This window comes from Denticeps clupeoides, unplaced genomic scaffold (genome assembly GCF_900700375.1).
Source record: "Denticeps clupeoides unplaced genomic scaffold, fDenClu1.1, whole genome shotgun sequence".
NCBI classification, from domain to species: domain Eukaryota; kingdom Metazoa; phylum Chordata; class Actinopteri; order Clupeiformes; family Denticipitidae; genus Denticeps; species Denticeps clupeoides.
The window spans coordinates 743,722-762,162 of record NW_021630036.1 but is presented as its reverse complement, the minus strand read 5'-3'; the positions used below and the strand labels follow the sequence as shown (position 1 = coordinate 762,162).

The 18,441-nt window shown below is 48.5% G+C and overlaps 3 protein-coding genes across 9 annotated transcripts; 2 read left to right on the top strand and 1 right to left on the bottom strand.

Moving 5' to 3' along the window:
* Positions 1–182: 182 nt before the first annotated feature.
* LOC114781153 (UPF0598 protein C8orf82 homolog) lies at positions 183–2,864 on the top strand. The gene is made up of 3 exons (XM_028967882.1): positions 183–350; positions 1,889–1,937; positions 2,230–2,864. Exons 1-3 carry the CDS (start codon positions 225–227, stop codon positions 2,685–2,687), a joined length of 633 nt encoding a protein of 210 aa, XP_028823715.1. The 5' UTR covers positions 183–224; the 3' UTR covers positions 2,688–2,864.
* A 1,198-nt stretch (positions 2,865–4,062) lies between these two features.
* LOC114781137 (nicotinate phosphoribosyltransferase-like) lies at positions 4,063–9,540 on the top strand. Of its 5 annotated transcripts, XM_028967851.1 has the most exons (13): positions 4,063–4,309; positions 5,435–5,562; positions 5,640–5,722; positions 5,784–5,914; positions 5,985–6,100; positions 6,184–6,377; positions 6,514–6,654; positions 6,823–6,907; positions 8,129–8,209; positions 8,301–8,403; positions 8,815–8,969; positions 9,070–9,177; positions 9,267–9,540. In XM_028967851.1, exons 1-13 carry the CDS (start codon positions 4,063–4,065, stop codon positions 9,345–9,347), a joined length of 1,653 nt encoding a protein of 550 aa, XP_028823684.1. In that variant the 3' UTR covers positions 9,348–9,540. The 5 variants fall into 5 exon arrangements, 4 of the variants coding, with proteins under 4 accessions (XP_028823684.1, XP_028823683.1, XP_028823682.1 ...); XR_003747538.1 differs by lacking the exon at positions 9,267–9,540 and having other exon boundaries at positions 8,301–8,416; positions 9,070–9,174; XM_028967850.1 differs by having other exon boundaries at positions 5,985–6,088; positions 9,070–9,540.
* Positions 8,585–14,028, bottom strand: LOC114781138 (aquaporin-4-like). 3 transcript variants are annotated; one of them, XM_028967854.1, is made up of 5 exons: positions 13,624–14,028; positions 12,261–12,714; positions 11,984–12,148; positions 10,597–10,677; positions 8,585–9,856 (listed from the first exon to the last, which is right to left on the bottom strand). In XM_028967854.1, the coding sequence occupies exons 1-5, from the start codon at positions 13,674–13,676 to the stop codon at positions 9,623–9,625; spliced, it is 987 nt and encodes a 328-aa protein (XP_028823687.1). In that variant the 5' UTR covers positions 13,677–14,028; the 3' UTR covers positions 8,585–9,622. The 3 variants fall into 3 exon arrangements, 2 of the variants coding, with proteins under 2 accessions (XP_028823687.1, XP_028823686.1); XM_028967853.1 differs by lacking the exon at positions 13,624–14,028 and having other exon boundaries at positions 12,261–13,518; XR_003747539.1 differs by lacking the exon at positions 13,624–14,028 and having other exon boundaries at positions 9,720–9,856; positions 11,880–12,148; positions 12,261–13,518.
* Between the last annotated feature and the right edge of the window lie 4,413 nt (positions 14,029–18,441).

Sequence of the window (18,441 nt, the reverse complement as noted above, 5' to 3'; positions counted from 1 at the left end):
AATAAATACATTTCTGTATAAATGATCAGATTTTTACCTGCTGTGGTATCGCTCATCTCTAGTGGAACCTGCAGATTCAGAGCCCAACTGACGCGCTGCATTATGGGATCTGTAGTTTTCGTGTTCCGCGGGACGGAACCATCGTTACGGCGGAACTGAAGTGTGCGGGCCGCGTTCCCCCCCGGAGCTGCGCCACGCCGTTCACGTTCCTCGACGGACCCGCCATGTCCCCGCCTGCCCTGCGTCGCGTCCTGTCCACGGTCGCCCGAGGAGCCGCGACGTACACGCAGGGCCAGCGGCCCGAACCCCGCGTACGCGAGTACTTCTATTACGTAGACCACCAGGGGCAGGTAGGAGCGAACAGCCCTGCTCGTTCCCTCCCCCAGAGGCGCAATAACGCGGACGGGCACTAGCGCCCCCTGGTGGGTCGCATTAAAAACCAACTCAAATGCATAACAAACGTCAGATTTATTCGTGTTATTTCATTATATAAATATACATGCATTTCCCCATTTTTTTTACTATTCTGAGAAAAAAAGTATTTCCACGGTGCGTAGTTGGGAATGGGGGGGGGGGGGTTCCTTTTAAAGTGAATTAGACATTTTCGTACCTTTTACCAAATGTGGGAATTAAACGCGTTGATTGCGATTAATTATTTCGAAAAAAAATGACCCATTTAATCACACTTTTCTTTCCGGGCAAGGGGGAACTCTTGCACGATTTTCTGGTACACCGATTACACTGATGTACACATCAGAGCTACAAAAATGAGAAGAAAGCGCGTTGCTGGGACTGATCGGAGGCAAATTTCATTTCAAAAGACAAACTACAGATCCCACAATGCACTGCTGCAGTTGATCAGCTCCATGTGGGTCTGTCTGTACAGGAGCAGGTTCCATGTCGACGCAGATTCGGTTTTCCTGCTCCAAAGTCCCCAAAGCGCCATGATGCGCTCAGTTTTCCAGCAAAGGGAAGCGCTGCTCAAAAAGAACAAAAACTGCACTTTATGTTGAAATTTTTGTCTGGATTATTTAAAGACAACACCGTTCTGAAAATGTACTTAAAAGTACTTAAAATGGTATTTAAAAAATATACAGTAGAGGCCAAAAGTTTTGACACCTTCACATTCAACGTGTTTTCTTTATCTTCATGACCATTTACGTTGGTAGATTCTCACTGAAGGCATCAAAACTATGAATGAACACATGTGGAGTTCTGTACTTGACAAAAAGTGGAGACCTGGCCTCCACAGTCACCGGACCTGAACCCAGTCCAGATGGTTTGGGGTGAGCTGGACCAACAAGTGCTAAACACCTCTGGGAACTCCTTCAAGACTGTTGGAGAAGCATTTCAGGTGACGACCTCTTGAAGCTCATCGAGAGAATGCCAAGAGTGTGTAAAGCAGTAACCAGAGCAAAGAAACTAGAATATAAAACATGTTTTCACTTATTTCACCTTTTTTTGGTAAGTACAGAACTCCACATGTGTTCATTCATAGTTTTGATGCCTTCAGTGAGAATCTACCAACGTAAATGGTCATGAAGATAAAGAAAACATGATGAATGAGAAGGTGTCCAAACTTTTGGCCTGTACTGTATATTTTTAAGTCTGCCCAATTTTATTTTAGAGATATTATTTTGGTTTCTCTGTTTGAAATGCAGTTTAAATTAATTTTTTCCAGAAATTAAAAGAACAGGACTTTACAATATGTTACCTTTTTTAAATTGAAAAAAATGTTACACTTCGTTGCAAATGTTCTTGTGCGATTAAATGCGATGAATTATTCTTAATACCTGATGGAGTTTGTAATTGAACATGTTGTAAATGTTATGAGTGAGATGTTAAGGGGCCTTCAGTCGGTTCTGATGGGTCTCCTTGTTCTGCACAGCTGTTTTTGGACGACACAAAGGTGAAGAATTTCGTCACATGTTTTAAAGGTAAATAGTTTTTTTGTAATCACACGATTAAAATTTGCTTTATTAAAACTGTATTCTAGTAAAAAGGAAAATGTCACAGTGTGAGATACAAAAAAACCTGATCAAATACCGATTTACCTAAAGCGCTTGTCGCAGAATGTCCTGAAACAAGGACATGATGTGTGTAGAGTTCTTCTAGCACCATGTCTGCATATCGACATCCTGAACAAAGATGAAAAATGGACTGTACACAGCAGGCTTTGCTTGTTTTGCTTGTGGATCGTTGGTGGAACTTTAACTTCTTTCTCCGTAGATCAGGAGTTCCTGGTGTTTTTCTTCAGCCGACTGGCGGCCAACGCCAGCGGCCGCTACCAGCACGACTTCCCATTCCTGTCTCTCTGTGGCCGAGAGCGTAATTTCCTGCGCTGCGACGACCTGCCGGTCGTCTTCACGCACCTGCTCGCCGGGGCGGGGCCAGAGCGCCTGTCCTACTGCGGCGGGGGACCCAAGCTGAACGTCCCCTTCCGTCCGGAGTCGCTGTTCATCCAGCCAATCAATGGCCGGCTGTACCACCCGGGGCCTCAGAGTGGTGGTGGCATTGGGTTGGTTCGCTCCTCCCTGGCATACCAGCTTAGTGGTCACTTCCTGTATGATAATGGAATCCCCACCCACTTTACCTGGGCGGGGCAACGGCACAGATTGACTAATGAGCTTGCAAGACACTTCCTCCAATCAGAGGTCACGGCAGTTGATGTGGAAGAGACTAAATGAAATCCCGAAAATGTACTGTGAGATCTGTAGGTGTACTCCATATATTTTTGTAAATGACATATGTTGCGTATTTGTGTTGTTTAGCTGATTAAAGCACCATATTAATATATTTAATAGAGGTGTGAACCTGCACTTGTCTTACAATTTGTTTCAATTGATTAAATTCAACTATGATTATCAGTGCCTCGATCCCACACATTTTCTACAGGGACACGATGGTAGTAAGTGGGGTTTGAACCTGGGTCTTCTGGTTCATAGGCGAGTGTGTTACCTGCTAGGCTACTAGCACCCTGCAGAACACCCTACAATAGAAAAAGGCAAAAGAAAAGCAGAAAAGCCAAAGAACGGCCGATACAGACGTCCGCGGCGTCAGGTGAGCACGGACTGAACACAGACCGTTTTTGGAACAAAAATGTAAAGCCGCTTTCAGACCGACGCTGCAGCTCAGATCAGGCACCACGTTCACTACCGGCGCGACTTTTTAACAAGAATCACCAGCCGACGCCATTATGATGGAATCGATTATGTTCTGCACTGCGTCCATGCAGAATCGCTTATGTTTGCATCGCAATGCATCAATTATACGATTTCCTGAGTGTCTCCAGGGGGGGACTGTCCCTGCAAATTGTAAGTCGCTCTGGATAAGTCACTCTGGTCTGGTAAATGCTGTAAATGTAAATGCCCAGGGCAAAAATACACATTTAAAAATGTCCTGTGATAAAGAGATTTCTAATCTCAATGGGACTGTTCATGTTAAATAAATGTAAAAAAATTATAACCATTATTATAAATCACACCTCGAAGGCCGTAGAATTTTCCTTTTGAAATACCCAGTCACACACCATCCACCCACACACTCCTGGCTGATTTACAGTTGCTAGGTGCATCCATTTAGATGGTAGAAGGAAACTGGAGGAAAGAGCATGAGAGCTGCACACACACACACACACACACACTCACACACACACAAATCCGGCCGGATTCAAACTCGTGACCTCTGGGGGTGTAAAGCCATGGTGGTATGGCTCGCGTTACAAGGTTAATAATGTATTCAAGATTCAAGATTGGTTTATTGTTAGTAAGACAATATACACAGTATACCGTGTATTGAAATAACGGTTCACACAGACCCCCATTAAACTAAAACTAAAGCTTAAATACTGTACAGTATTTAGGTCATATGGGTATGTAGGTTAACTTTCCTTTTTCTGTTGCATCCGTACCTAATAAAACAATAAGTTAGATGAAATATGTCCAGAAGGAGACGGTGAGTGTGTAGAATCGGGGTAAAGGGCGCCGTGCGGCCAGGGGGCGGGGCTGGCGAGAGGGGCGGGGCGGACGAGAGGGGCGGGGCGCCGCTGCTCCAGGACCGAACATGGCCGCGCCCGTCCGTGATGCACGTGACCTCGCCGAGCTCTCGCTGCGCTCTCGCATGCCGCCGCTGCTGACGGACCTGTACCAGTTCACCATGGCGTACGCCTACTGGCGCGCCGGCCGCCACGACGAGCCCGCCGCCTTCGAGATGTTCTTCCGCCAGGCGCCGTTCGGCGGCGGCTTCTCGCTGTTCGCGGGGCTCAGCGACTGCCTGCTGTTCCTGCGGAACTTCCGGCTGACGGAGGACGGTGAGTGCGCATGCGCGGAGCCGCCATCTTGGGAGGGGCAGGCGCCCCTTTTACAGGGCCAAGGTGGAATAGGGAATTATTTATTGTCTTGGTTCTTCAGACGTGTATTTACGACCGAGCCGCGAATAAATTTATTTTTTATGTTCAAAATGTAATCTGCTTATAGCTATTTTTTTCATTCGAAATAAACCAAAACTAAACTACTGCTACATGCAGAACACTGCAAATACAAAGACCACTAAAAATGTCAGCAATGTTCACTGAAAGACACTGGCAGTCTTCATAATTACATAATCATAATTCATATACACATTTATCCAACGCAACAGGCAGTTGTATGGATTTGTAGAGAATTATAGACAATGAGCTGTGCAAGGAAATTATTTTTTATATTTAACATGAAAGATGAACATCTAGTTACTTGGGAAAACTAGATAGCCCAGGTTTTTATACATTTGTTAGGAACTGCAACATTTACCGGTTTTCAGAACAGTACTATCCTGTGGGATGGGGGTGAGAAGACTGATGCTCTTGTCTGTGACATGAATAACGTTATTTTGAACACAAAATTTCGTAACATACCAGATGATACAATAAAATCGTATGAAATGTTATGCCTTGATCCTTCGTTATAACAGCTGGGGCAGTGGTGGCCTGGCGGTTAAGGAAGCGGCCCGGAATCAGAAGGTTGCTGGTTCGAATCCCGATCCGCCAAGGTGCCACTGAGGTGCCACCGAGCAAGGCACCGTCCCCACACACTGCTCCCCGGGCGCCTGTCATGGCCGCCCACTGCTCACTCAGGGTGATGGTTAAATGCAGAGGACACATTTCACTGTGTGCACCGTGTGCTGTGCTGCTGTGTATCACATGTGACAATCACTTCACTTTGTCATTTTTATAGCTGTACGTGGCGTAAATGTTTGCTCGTACCGTCAGAGAAGCGTGGTTGAATGAGCTTGGAACCCCGTCCAGATATGGCAGCAGTATTGCAGCATGAGAGGCTGAATGGGACATCAACTGTTTATATCTATACCTTCTGACCAGGATCTAGAACTACAGCACCCTTCAGGTCCAGTTTTAATTTGTATGTATTTGTGTGGTGTGTGTGTGTGTGTGTGTGTGTAGATGTTGCATATCTCCAGTCGGTTCTTCCCCAGGACACTGACCCCGCCTTCTTCTCCTTCCTGACTGGCCTGGACTGCTCTGCTGTCTCCATTGCATCAGTCCCAGAGGGCACGGCTATGTTTGGCAAGGTGGGAGGTCAAAAGGTCACAAAAACACGCCCTTTCCCCACCTGTGTGTGAGTGTCTGTGTGCGGGTGTGTGTTTAGGTCCCTCTGCTGGAGGTGTCTGGTCCACTCGCTGTTGTCCAGCTTCTTGAGACAAGCCTGTTGTGCATGGTCAACTACGCCAGGTAAATATGACACACAACTCACACACAAACATGCAGCACGTAAAGCGTATTTTATTTTCAGCCTGGTGTGCAGCAACGCTGCCAGATTCCGACTGGCTGCTGGACCTGCGGTGAAGCTGATGGAGCTCGGCCTGAGGCGGGCGCAGGGTCCAGACGGGGGTCTCAGCGCCTCCCGATACACGCACATCGGAGGTCATTACTCAGCGCCTCTCGACCGTGCTCTTTTATACAACACGAGTAAACCTCCGTCCCTCCGTCTCAGGGTTCGATTTGACCTCAAATGTTTTGGCCGGGCGTCTGTTTGGGGTTCCTGTGGCTGGCACCATGGCGCACTCTTACATCACTTCCTTCTCCAGCCTGGAGGAGGTGTGTCCCCGGGTGAGTCCGACTCCACCCGGAACCATGCGTACCAGACTCGTGCCTGTAGGGGAAGCTGACGGGACGTGTCGGTGTGCGTTTAGACACTGATGCCCTGCAGCGGCGGTGACCCTGTTGACCTGGTGTCCCTCGCGGTGGGCTGGCTGAGGCGTGTGCGCCAGCTTTTAGGGGCGGAGTCTGGTGGCATCCGTCAGGGGGAGTTTGCTGCTTTTCTGTCCTATGGCATCGCTTACCCACAGAACTTCCTGCCGGTGATCGACAGCTACAGCGTCCAGTGGTAAGTGTTTCTTATTTATGGTCGTGGTCTTCGTTTACTCATCTGGAGACCTTTCTTGCATCTTGGACAGGGTCGTGTGACACTGACTCGTGTGTGTGTGTGTGTGTGTGTGTGTGTGTGTGTGTGTGTGTGTTAGCAGTGGGCTGCCATGCTTCTGCGCCGTGGCTCTGGCGCTGTGTGAGCTGGGCTATCGGCCGGTTGGTATTCGGCTGGACAGCGGGGACCTCTGCAGGCAGTCAGTGGAAGTGCGTGGGGTTTTCAGGCGGTGCAGTGACCAGTGAGTGACCGCTTATTTCGGCCGTTTTATTAACGCACCGCATGTGCACTTGTGCACTTTTAATAGTTTTGTCTGTACAGAGCTGCCCTGTGTCTTTACACTGTGATGAAGATTTAAAGTGATTAATACTGTGTGTGTGTGTGTGTGTGTGTGTGTGTGTGTGTGTAGTTTCAATTTTCCTGAGTTCCAGTCTCTCATCATTGTTGGCTCCAATGGCGTTTCAGAGGGGAGTCTCGCTGAGCTCAGACAGAAGGTCAGAGTCCACCCCTCACCCATTTCTAACACCCTTTGACCCTTAGGCACCATGGCAGTATGCAAAACAGTGTAATTAAAAAGCCAAACTGCTGCCCAGTAGATGGGCGTGCACAGAACAAGCTCCTTTCCTCTCTCGCTTCCCACCGTTCTCTACACTCTGGTATAAACAGGGTATGTCAGTGGACATCAGTGGACACCAACCCTGGCATTCAGCATTTTGTGCACGTTCTAGTACTTGATTTTGTTGCAGATTTGGTCGTGTGATTGAGATTTCTCTGTTTATTGAAACTCATTGTCACAGGTCTGAACAGTGGGTGTGGCTTAAGGACTTTATGGTAGGTAGAACTGGGTTCCAACACACAAGTGAGGGGGAAAAACTGCTTCCCAAGTTCAGCTTTTAATTAAAGGTCCCCTGACATGAGATGATTTAACATTAATACGAGTTCCCCAGCCTGTCTGTGGTCCTGCAGTGGTGTTAAGAGTGCTTTGGCCAAAGGGGGAAGGTTACCTCCCATTTCTCATGGTTTTATTGCCCAGAGAATTTCCCACCCCTCCCCTACTGTACCGTACCAGTTTATAAAGCACTTTAACACAACAAAGGAGCTGACCAAAGTGCTGTACATAAAAAAAAAAAAATCACCTCCGAGCTTGTCATGTGACCGCAGAACAGACAGTAGTCTCTGGTCTGAAGACCCGAGAGAACGGGTGGAGTGTAGGAACGGAGCTAAGACGTTCAGTGATTTAAACACTAATAAGAAAAACTAGTGAGAAAACGTGCAGTTGCATTTTGTACCAATTGTAGGCGAGCTAGAGATGTCTGGCTGATCAGAAGTCAAGGCGGGACGTACTGAAACCGTGAATCACTGTTTCCAGATTTCGTTTGGAAAGGACTGGCTTGAGTTTGGTGAATAAAAGCACAATTTTACAATATTGTTCACCGGTGCATTCAGAGTGGAGTCCGTCTTAACTCCTGGATATGAAATCAATGATTTTACACAAGGGGCTAGAGAAGCGAGGTCAATACGGGGGGTCACCACCACCAAAAAGCATACATTCCGTCTCACGCTCACTCAGGCCCCCTAAAACACTTCAGACACAGTATTAGGGGGCCGATATAAAAGCAAAAAAAAAATCTCATGTCAGGGGACCTTTAAACCGATCTTCTTTTCTGCAACACATCCATAAATACAAAGAAGATACCATTGTGTGTGTCTGTCAGGAGAACGAGATCAACGTGATGGGGGTCGGGACTCACCTCGTGACCTGCAGTCGCCAGCCTTCGCTGGGCTGCGTGTATAAGGTGCGTGGAGTTCCGTAGCTGCTGCGGAAGTAGGGAAAGAGGCTTTATTGACAGTGTTTCTGGCTGAACCAGTTTAGCTGTTTCTCCTCAGCTGGTGGAGATCAGCGGTCAACCCCGAATGAAGCTGACCGAGGACCCCAAGAAAAGCACCCTGCCCGGCAGGAAAGCAGTGTACAGACTGATGGACTCGGACGGTGAGTGTTTGGGGTAAGGACGGGTACACATGTCTTCTCTTCAGGGTGGTAGTAGTCTAGTGGGTATGAACCAGAAGACCCACTTACTACCATCGTGTCCCTAAACAAGACACACTGGATAATGTAAATGTCTGTGCTGTAAATGTAAATGTCTTCACCTCAGACAGACATTTCACAAATATTAAAATAGAAGTTGTCTTTATTATAATTACCAAGGGCCGTGGTGGGGCATCAGCCAATCACACAGACCCTGTGGGACGAGATGGAAATTTACAGAGAGAAAAGCAGGAATGTGTGTGTGTGTGTGTGTGTAAAAGCAGTGGGAAAAACATTTATTATTATTATCAGTATTTTTATCACACACAGAATATGAAGTTATTTTCCATAACTGATTCTTTCCTGTTTGTGTAGGTCGGCCATTTTTGGATCTGTTATGCTTGTCAGGAGAGCCGGAGCCTAAGAAGGGCGTGTCACTGCGGTGTCACCCGCTAGGACAGGAGCCACCATTGTGCGTCACACCTGCTCAGGTGATGAATCTCCAGCAGAAGGTCTTCATTAATGGACAGGTGAACAGACTCCTCCTCCTTGTCTCCTCCTACTCCTGTGTGTCTGTGGACTGCTGATTGTTATAGGAATGTGTGTGTGTGTGTGTGTGTGTGTGTGTAGATTATATGTCCCCTCAGTTCATTGGGGGAGAGCAGAGCCAGAGCCCAGACCTCCATCAATGCGCTACACCCCCAATACACACGGCTGGAGCAGCCGGACAAGTACCCGGTGTGTACTGCGCATACACACACACACACTTTTACACTGTTTTACACAAACACACCATCTGTAACATTTCGTCACTTTTGTTTTTACAGGTTGCCATTTCTGAGAAGCTCCACCAACTATTCTGTGACCTCAAAACAGGAAGCGTCAGCCCCGTCCTGTTGCCTTGCTGAGAACTTGTCACCCAGACGTGGTTTTGGGAAATATCACTAATGACAAGTCGACTTATCATTGATAAGCGTGACTTATCAATGCCTTAATGGCTGAATGACGTATTAACCTCATTTTTTGATACCTCAAACATTGTACAGGCTGCTGCAGATGCTGCTGAAGAATTCTAAACTAATAAAGGAATTTTTGAACGTGCTCTGTGGCTGTACAAATTCATTTGGGGAACACCACACCCCAAATGGGAATATAAAAAGACTGTAAACCAGTACGTGTGATGTCACACTGATGACAGCACCTCCCCGGTGGGCTCACGCTCCCTCCTGTCGAGCCGCTCCGCTCGGTCCACGTCCAGCACCGTGAAGGGCGGCTGCTTCTCGCCGAAGGCGCAGGGGAAGGCGCCGGCCGACGCCACCAGGGCGTAGCTCTGCTTCGGCCGAGGGTTCGGGCAGAACAGGTACTCGTATAAACCCGCAGCCAGGACTCCGCCCATCACCGGGCCCACCCAGTACACCTGAGGTAAAATGTATTCAGGTGGATTAAAAACGCCGGCAGGCACCGCCACTTCCAGCACCATGTACAAAGTTTTCACGGGTCATCACTTTTAGCACGTTTTGTTATGTTACAGCCTTGTTCCAAAATGGAATAAATTCCTTTTATTCCCTCAGAATTGCCCAAATTTTCTCGTGGTCCTTCAGGTTCCATTTGGCAAACTCCATGTGCCTTTTTACCAGGGAGAGGCTTCCGTCTGGCCACTCTACCGTACGGGACTGATTGGTGGGTTGCTGCAGAGAGTTGTCCTTCTAGAAGCTTCTCCTCTGGAGCTCTGACAGAGTGACCATCAAATCTAAAGGCCCTTCTTCAATGATCGGCCAGTGTAGGTGGCCGGCCAGCTCTAGGAAGAGTGCAGAACCATCTCAAGGATGATCAGGGGAAACGGTGTGTGGGGGGGGGGCACCTGAGCTCAATTCGGAATGTCACTTTGTACATGTAACAAAGTGTAGTTTTTTGTTTTTAATAAATTTGCCAAAACCTCGTGTTCACGTTGTGTTTATGGGGTGTTGTGTGTAAAAATGAATTTAATCCATGTTGGAATTAGGCTGTAACATAACAAAATACTGCGATGCCATGAGTGCTGGGTGCACTGTACATGTGTCGTGCTTTCAAGGTTTTTATTAATCCTTGAAATCTTGAAAAATCTCGAAATGATGCTGACATGACATGTGACACATGTGACAGTGAGGGCGCTCATACCCAGTGGTTTTCCCAGATGGACATGACCAGTGCAGGTCCAAAGGATCGTGCGGGATTCATACTGGCTCCAGTGAAAGGGATCTGGCAGAAGGAGACTGTTGTGAACATTTGGCAGAGAGATCTACACAACAGGAAATGATAGTGGCAGAAGTTTATTTCCAACGCGCAGACGTACAGCCAGCCAGCAGACGGACCCGCGCCGAACTTCATCCGATTTACCCGCCGGTGTTGCGTCGTCTTTCTCTTTGCACGTGGTCCAATTGTAAACCGAATTCAAATTAAAATGGACTTAACGCTTGTCTTAAATGTTGCTGTCCCAGCCAGGACCTTGAGTCCGGTCCTACGTATTTACTTTACTTTACTTTACTTTACTCAGCAGAAGCTTTTATCAGAAGCGACTTACAAGAGGAAGATTTAAGGGGTCTAAGTGCTTTAAGATTAATGAGTGAGTATCGCCGGAGGTGCTCAGAAACATGCATATGTGCTTATAGTGCTCAATATATATAAAGATTTCTCACATTTTTGTGCTCCGTCTGAGTTTAAGTGACTGTGATCATAAATTGTTTCTTTGGCTGTGGAAGTCTGGTAGACAGCTACAACCGAGCTCCTGTAAATCACTGGCTGACCTTTAACCTTCTCTGTGTTGTCCAACACACCTGCAGGTCCCTGTGTGTGTGAGTTCATGGGAAGTTTACTGTGTGAAAAGTCAGACTTTGTATAGGCCCGCCAAGGGTGGAATATTTTAAGCACAAATATTCAATTGTCAATTCAATATTCAATCTGAGCATGTAATTGATATTACATTTTGCACTTCAATGTGCAAAGTGCTGAGGTAATCCCTAGTTAATTTCAAATTTTTTTGAATAAAAAATAGAATTCACTGAATTGCATTCACATTTATTCAGATGGCAATTCAATGTCCAAAGGGCTGATGCAATCTTTTATAAATGTAAAATATTAAAGTAATAAATAGAATAAGAAATCACTGAATTGCTAACCAATTTGCAAATTTTTTTTACAACTAAGGATTGCATCAGCACTTTGCACATTGAATTTCCAGTTGCAAAATGTAATATCAAATCTCATGATCTGATTGAATATTGAGTTGCCAATTGAATTTCCGTTTGAATGTGAGTGTGAGACTGCAGATCCGCCGTCCACGGTGCTTTTTGTGTGTGTTTCTGCCTCTTTGTTGCCAAATGTGTGTGTGGAGGTGTTTAGAAGCGGATATCCAACTTCCTTAGAAACAACCCTAGCAACAAGAAAGCAAGAAGAAAAAACACCTAAGAGGCAGGAATGGTTGTTGTGGAGACGGGTGAAATGCGCCACAGCACGGAGAGTTCTGCACGGCGCCACCTCGCAGGTCCAACCGCAGGTGGCTACTCACGGCGAACAGGTGTCCCGCGCAGACAGACAGGCCGATGGCGAGCGCCCCTGAGCCCCTGAGGTCGCCGCGTCTGGGGTCGCAGGTGGCGCAGACGGTGAAGAGCAGCTGGAAGGTGATGAGCATCTCCACCAGCAGGGCGGCGCCGACCGAGAGCCTGCGGTTAACCTGCGGGGACGCGGTCAGAGTTTAGAAGCCTGATCATCTTTTTCTGCTGGCTGGTCTTCTGTTGAACAGCTTGTGAAGTTAGACGTTGTCTCGCTGATGCTCTTCTCCTCACCGTGGTGACGCCCATTCCTCCTCTGACAGAATGGGGCGTGATGGCGTACAGAAGCCCCGCCCCAGCGACCGCACCCAGGCACTGTGCTGTCACGTAGAACACGCCCTTGGCCAGACTCAGCTTCCGCGTGGCAACCATCGCCACGGTGACGGCAGGGTTGATGTGAGCGCCGCTGATGTGGCCGAAGCACTGGACAAGTGTTGCTATGGCAAGGCCAAAGCACAGGGAAATGAGGACCAGGTCAGGAGGTTGGGCAGTGGTGGGCGGGGCATCTTGAGCGTCCGTGGGAGGCGTGGCATCACTCCAGCCAATCGTGGAACCAAGACTGAGCAGCACGAAGAGGAGCATTGCCACAAACTCCCCCGATATCGCTCTCCAGAAGGCCTGTGTCCACACCCCCCGAAACGCTGCCATGACCCCGTCACACACACCCACACACACTGAAAACCAGCGTCTGCAACGAGGGGGAGAGCATAAAGAGGTCAAACAGGGGTTCACATGACCTTGAGTCTGTAAAAACAAGGAAGTAAAGGCTTTTAGTGATGATGGATCCATAAAGATCATAACATTTGAATATGCTTTAGTCATACGGATATTTTGGTTCAAGTCATGCGACACAGACTTCAGTTTGACAAAGAATGACATTCTGTAGACTACCTTCTCAAACCCTCAGTCCTACACATATAACATGAAAGGCCATTACTGGATCTTTGGGGCATTGATTCAGATCCTATCCAGCCACTAAACTCTACATTGTCAGCTGAGTGCCGCAAGGTTCAGCGCTGGGAACATTTTTATTCTCCCTTCAAACCTTCTCCATCTGCCCAATTATCACCTCCCATGACTTCTCCTGTGACACATGACATCTTGTGTATGTAACCAATGACAGTAGCATCTCTACACTGAACCAACACCTCAGGATCCTACTGCATAAGATCGTAATTGGCCCAAACTCCAAAACCACACCTTCATCTAGATCTCTTTTTCAAAAAACACATTGTGCTTCTGCTGGTTTGCTAGCTACAAGTCTGCAGAACCAGGCCCAGGTCTATCAGAATTGTCATCTTCTGGTATTCCCAGCAGCAGCTTTACAAATGCGAAATCATTTATGGGCTTAAGCTTCACTGATCGTTGCCAGCAGGTCTTCACGCTCTCAGCTTGTCACCTGCTGGTCACGCTGATCCAAGAAGAACTTTTCTAGTGTCGTTCACTACTCCGTTTAAAGATCATTCACTCGGTCACACACACACACACACACACACACACACACACGCTGATTGCACGTTGCAGTGGAAATGGACCCGTGAGATGAACCTTGTCACCATTCCAAGACAGAAATAAAGAAAGAAAGTGCGGCACCGACCTCAGACAGCAGCAGACCCCGTCACGCTCCGCTCCGGCAGGAAAATCTCTCATATTTGCTGCATCTCTGCAGCTCCGGGGGGTTTAGCCCACACTTTCGTTCTGGGGCTTTTTTTGGGGGGGTAGGGGGTGGGGGCGCTTTTCATGCCAAAACAAAAACACACACACACATTAACACACACAAACACACACACACAATGCAAATACACAAAGAGCATGCACACACACCAGAAGTGTGACTACTAAAAACAGTTAAATGCACACACACACACACACACACACACAATGCACATACACAAAGCGCGTGCACACACACTAGAAGTGTGACTATGAAAAACAGTTAATTGGACACACACACGCACACACACACAATGCACATACACAAAGAGTGTGCACACACACCAGAAGTGTGACTACTAAAAACAGTTAAATGTACACACACACACACACAATGCACATACACAAAGAGTGTGCACAAACACCAGAAGTGTGACTACTAAAAACAGTTAAATGCACACACACACACACACACACAATGCACATACACAAAGAGTGAGCATACACACCAGAAGTGTGACTACGAAAAACAGTTAAATGTACACACACACACACACACACACACACACACAATACACACACACACACACACACACACACACACAATGCACATACACAAAGAGTGTGCACAAACACCAGAAGTGTGACTACTAAAAACAGTTAAATGCACACACACACACACACACACACACAATGCACATACACAAAGAGTGAGCATACACACCAGAAGTGTGACTACGAAAAACAGTTAAATGTACACAGACACACACAGTTTGTTGGTTATTAGTCCACTTCTATACAGCCGCAGCAGAACTCTGGACTGACAGGTGAGGTTCCGTTTTCAGCTTCCCTCCACTAGGTGGCGCTCGTCTCTGAAATGGAGGAAACTGGAGATTCTGTGTGGATCTGACCTGTCTGTTACATATTTAGTGAGAACGCCCACATACTGGGAAAAGTGTCGGTTTGTCTGAACTGGGAGCAGTTTTACGGAAGGTGACCAAGCTCAAGATGTGTGTGAAAATGCCTGTAAACTCAAACACAGACACGCAAACACACAAAGGCATGAATTAATTTGTCTGCCCTGGCATGCCACAATTCCACAAACTCTCATGACAGAATAAATGTGTCTTCGTGTGTGCATGAGTGTGTGTGTTTTGTTCACTAATCCCCTCATTAGCAGAAGAAAGGGACCCTGAAACAGGCCGCTCTTTGTGTGCGTGTCAGTGTATGTTCACATTTTGCCAGTTTGCCCATTAGTTCCTGACAAATGGCTTCTCATCTGAAGAACAAAGCTGCCAGTGTTCAGCAGGCATCACACACACTCACACTCACACACTCACACATACACCTACAGCAACATCCTCACAATCTAATACATCCGCCAGCCTGTCTTCCCGACCACACGACTAGACACACAAACAGAGACACGCCGAGAGATGCGTTACGTCCGAAAAACGAGGCGGAAAATGAACAAATAGCCAGGAATCTCAGAAAACACTAAAAGTGGCACCTGTGGTCACTAACAAGGTCGGGGCAGCCCAGTCTTGCACTTTCATGTCTTTTGGTTAAACACACACACACACACACACACACTGCAGACTGGCAGAAGATGCAGAGGAACAGCAGGGGGCGCCACACTGCAGGTTCTACTCGTGTTGAATAGAAACAAGCCACCAGACACACTGAAGGTTACTGTCATGTAAACATTGTGAGTGTGTGTGTGGTGTGTGTGTGTGTGTGTGTGTGTTGAATCATACGGTGAATAAATAAGTTGTGTAATTGTATATTGAAAAATAATGTCCCTGTGGTGTATTAGTGAAAATGGGAAATGATTGAATGTGGGTCGTGTTTTCAGGTTGGTATTGATCAGACCGGATGGAATGACTGACACACACAAATCAATCAGACACACATGGGATTTTTTTAGAATTTGTGAGAACCTGGTTGTCATGGATACAGAGTTACACTCACCAGATAGTTCAGCAGTAAACAGTACAGGAAGATGGGGCTGCAGTAAAGGAACAACCCACCGTCCCCCAGGGTGACAGGCAGACAGACAGACAGAGAGACAGACAGACAGGCAGACAAGTGGGTGTAGAAGGAGGCACTCAGACAGGTAGGCAGGCAGGCAGGCAGGGGTACAGCTAAACAGAACCTCATCATAGCCTGGTGGTGACTAAGGACTTATCTCCACAGAACAGCTGTGTGTGTGTGTGTGTGTGTGTGTGTGTGAGAGAGAGAGAGGCTAATCATCTGGTTGACACTCTGTAGAGTTGAGCTGCAGCAGATTTATATAAAATCACATACACGCACACACACACACACACACACACACACACACACTCGGGCAGCTAACAGAGCTGTAGCTGCAGTGCTGACAGCTGCCTGTCACCTTTCTGCTGCACTGATGTCTGACTGTCTCCTGTCTGTAGAGTTGAGAATCTACCTTATGCCTTTCCCCTAAGGATCATGGGTAATGGGCCACATTAGGGCATCAGTGGAGGACCTTGAAAATCATCAGCCTGTTACTGACAGTGGGTCAAAGGTCACACCTGCACTACGTTGAGATGGCCAACAGTTCCCAACAGCCTGTGGTCCATCACGTGAGGACATAATTCAAGTTCTTCTGATTGGCCAATTTCGGTGGAGATAGTCAGGATGTGCTAAAATGGGGAGGAGTCAGAACTGACCAATGAGAGTTCAGCGCTGCTGATGTCACTCTTCGCTGTACACACTTCACAGTACAAGCACCACCGCAGTGTGTGCTTCAGAACGCAGAGTGTGTGTGTGTGTGTGTGTGTGTGTGTGTGCGGTGGGGTGTGTGTGTAGTGAGTTAAAAGGATTCCAGCTTGTGTCACACAGATGGCTGGAAGTTTTTGTGGCAGCTGGAACTCAATCAGCGTCCTGAAGTTTGGATCTGAGCCTACAGACACACACACACACACACACACACACACACACACACACACACACCACTTCATGTCTGCCTGTGGCTAAACAACACAAAGCTCTCTGTTCCAGGGCCTTCAGCTCACATGGCAGCATGTTCAGAGACAGGAGAGGAGCTTTTCAGGTCACAAACACACACATACACACACACACACACACACACACACTCTACACACTCTGAGTAGAACACACACACTCACCACAAGTATGTGTTTCAGTGAAGAGAATTTGGCTGATGTGAGTGAGTGAAACGGAGGTGGACGTCCATGCTGAGGTCAGAGGTAGAGCAGATGTGGAACCCCGTCTGGGAGAGATCCTGACATGGCAGAGCAGAAGACATGAAATATGAACGCCTTCATTTATTCACTCCTGCTGCTCTAAGTGCCGGAGCTTTACACATTGATGCACAACTTGAGTTCACCAACAAGTTCAGACAAGTTGTGTTCAGACAAATGTCGCAGTCGCCACAGCTACACTGCAGATCTTCCACTTCCACTTCTCCTCTTCCTCTTCCACTCTGTTCTTCATCCAAATGGTGTCAGAGGAAGGTTCAGCAGATGTCACATGGCTCTTGTGTGTGTGCGCACCGACACAGATGGCGGCTCGGTCGGGTGCAGGACGTGTGTGTCATTGCAAACACACACTTTGTCACACAGGTGCATGTGAAGACACGTGGAATCATGGAGCTTTTGAGGACGGGTGGATTGAGGATGGGTGGGTGGAGGACGGGTGGGTGGATGGATGGAGGACGGGTGGGTGGATGGAGGACGGACGGATGGAGGACGGGTGGGTGGATGGAGGACGGATGGATGGAGGACGAGTGGGTGGATTGAGGACGGGTGAGTGGAGAACGGGTGGGTGGATGGATGGAGGACGGGTGGGTGGATGGAGGACGGACGGATGGAGGACAAGTGGGTGGATGGAGGACGGGTGGGTGGATGGAGGACGGATGGATGGAGGACGAGTGGGTGGATTGAGGACGGATGGATTGAGGACGGATGGGTGGATGGAGGACGGGTGAATTGAGGACGGGTGGGTGGAGGACGGGTGGGTGGATGGATGGAGGACGAGTGGGTGGATGGAGGACGGGTGGATTGAGGACGGGTGGGTGGAGGATGGGTGGATGGAGGACAGGTGGGTGGATGGAGGACGGGCGGGTGTATGGAGGATGGGTGGATGGAGGACGGGCGGATGTATGGAGGATGGGTGGATGGAGGACGGGCGGGTGGATGGAGGATGGGTGGATGGAGGACGGGCGGGTGTATGGAGGATGGGTGGATGGAGGACGGGTGGGTGGATGGAGGATGGGCGGGTGTATGGAGGACGGGCGGATGGAGGACGGGTGGGTGGATGGAGGACGGGCGGATGGAGGATGGGTAGGTGGATGGAGGACGGGTGGGTGGATGGAGGATGGGCGGATGGAGGACGGGCGGGTGGATGGAGGACGGGTGGGTGGATGGAGGACGGGCGGATGGAGGACGGGCGGGTGGATGGAGGACGGGTGGGTGGATGGAGGACGGGCGGGTGTATGGAGGATGGGTGGATGGAGGACGGGCGGGTGGATGGAGGACGGGCGGGTGGATGGAGGACGGGCGGGTGGATGGAGGACGGGTGGGTGGATGGAGGACGGGTGGGTGGATGGAGGACGGGTGGATGTATGGAGGATGGGCGGATGGAGGACGGGTGGGCGTGTTTCTGTGCTCCGCTCCACCAGCACAAAGCAGCAGTGATGCAGTACACCGGCGGCACCGGTGAGGAGATGCTGCATCAGCTGATCAATGTCACCTCCAACCCCCACCCACCAAATTTAACA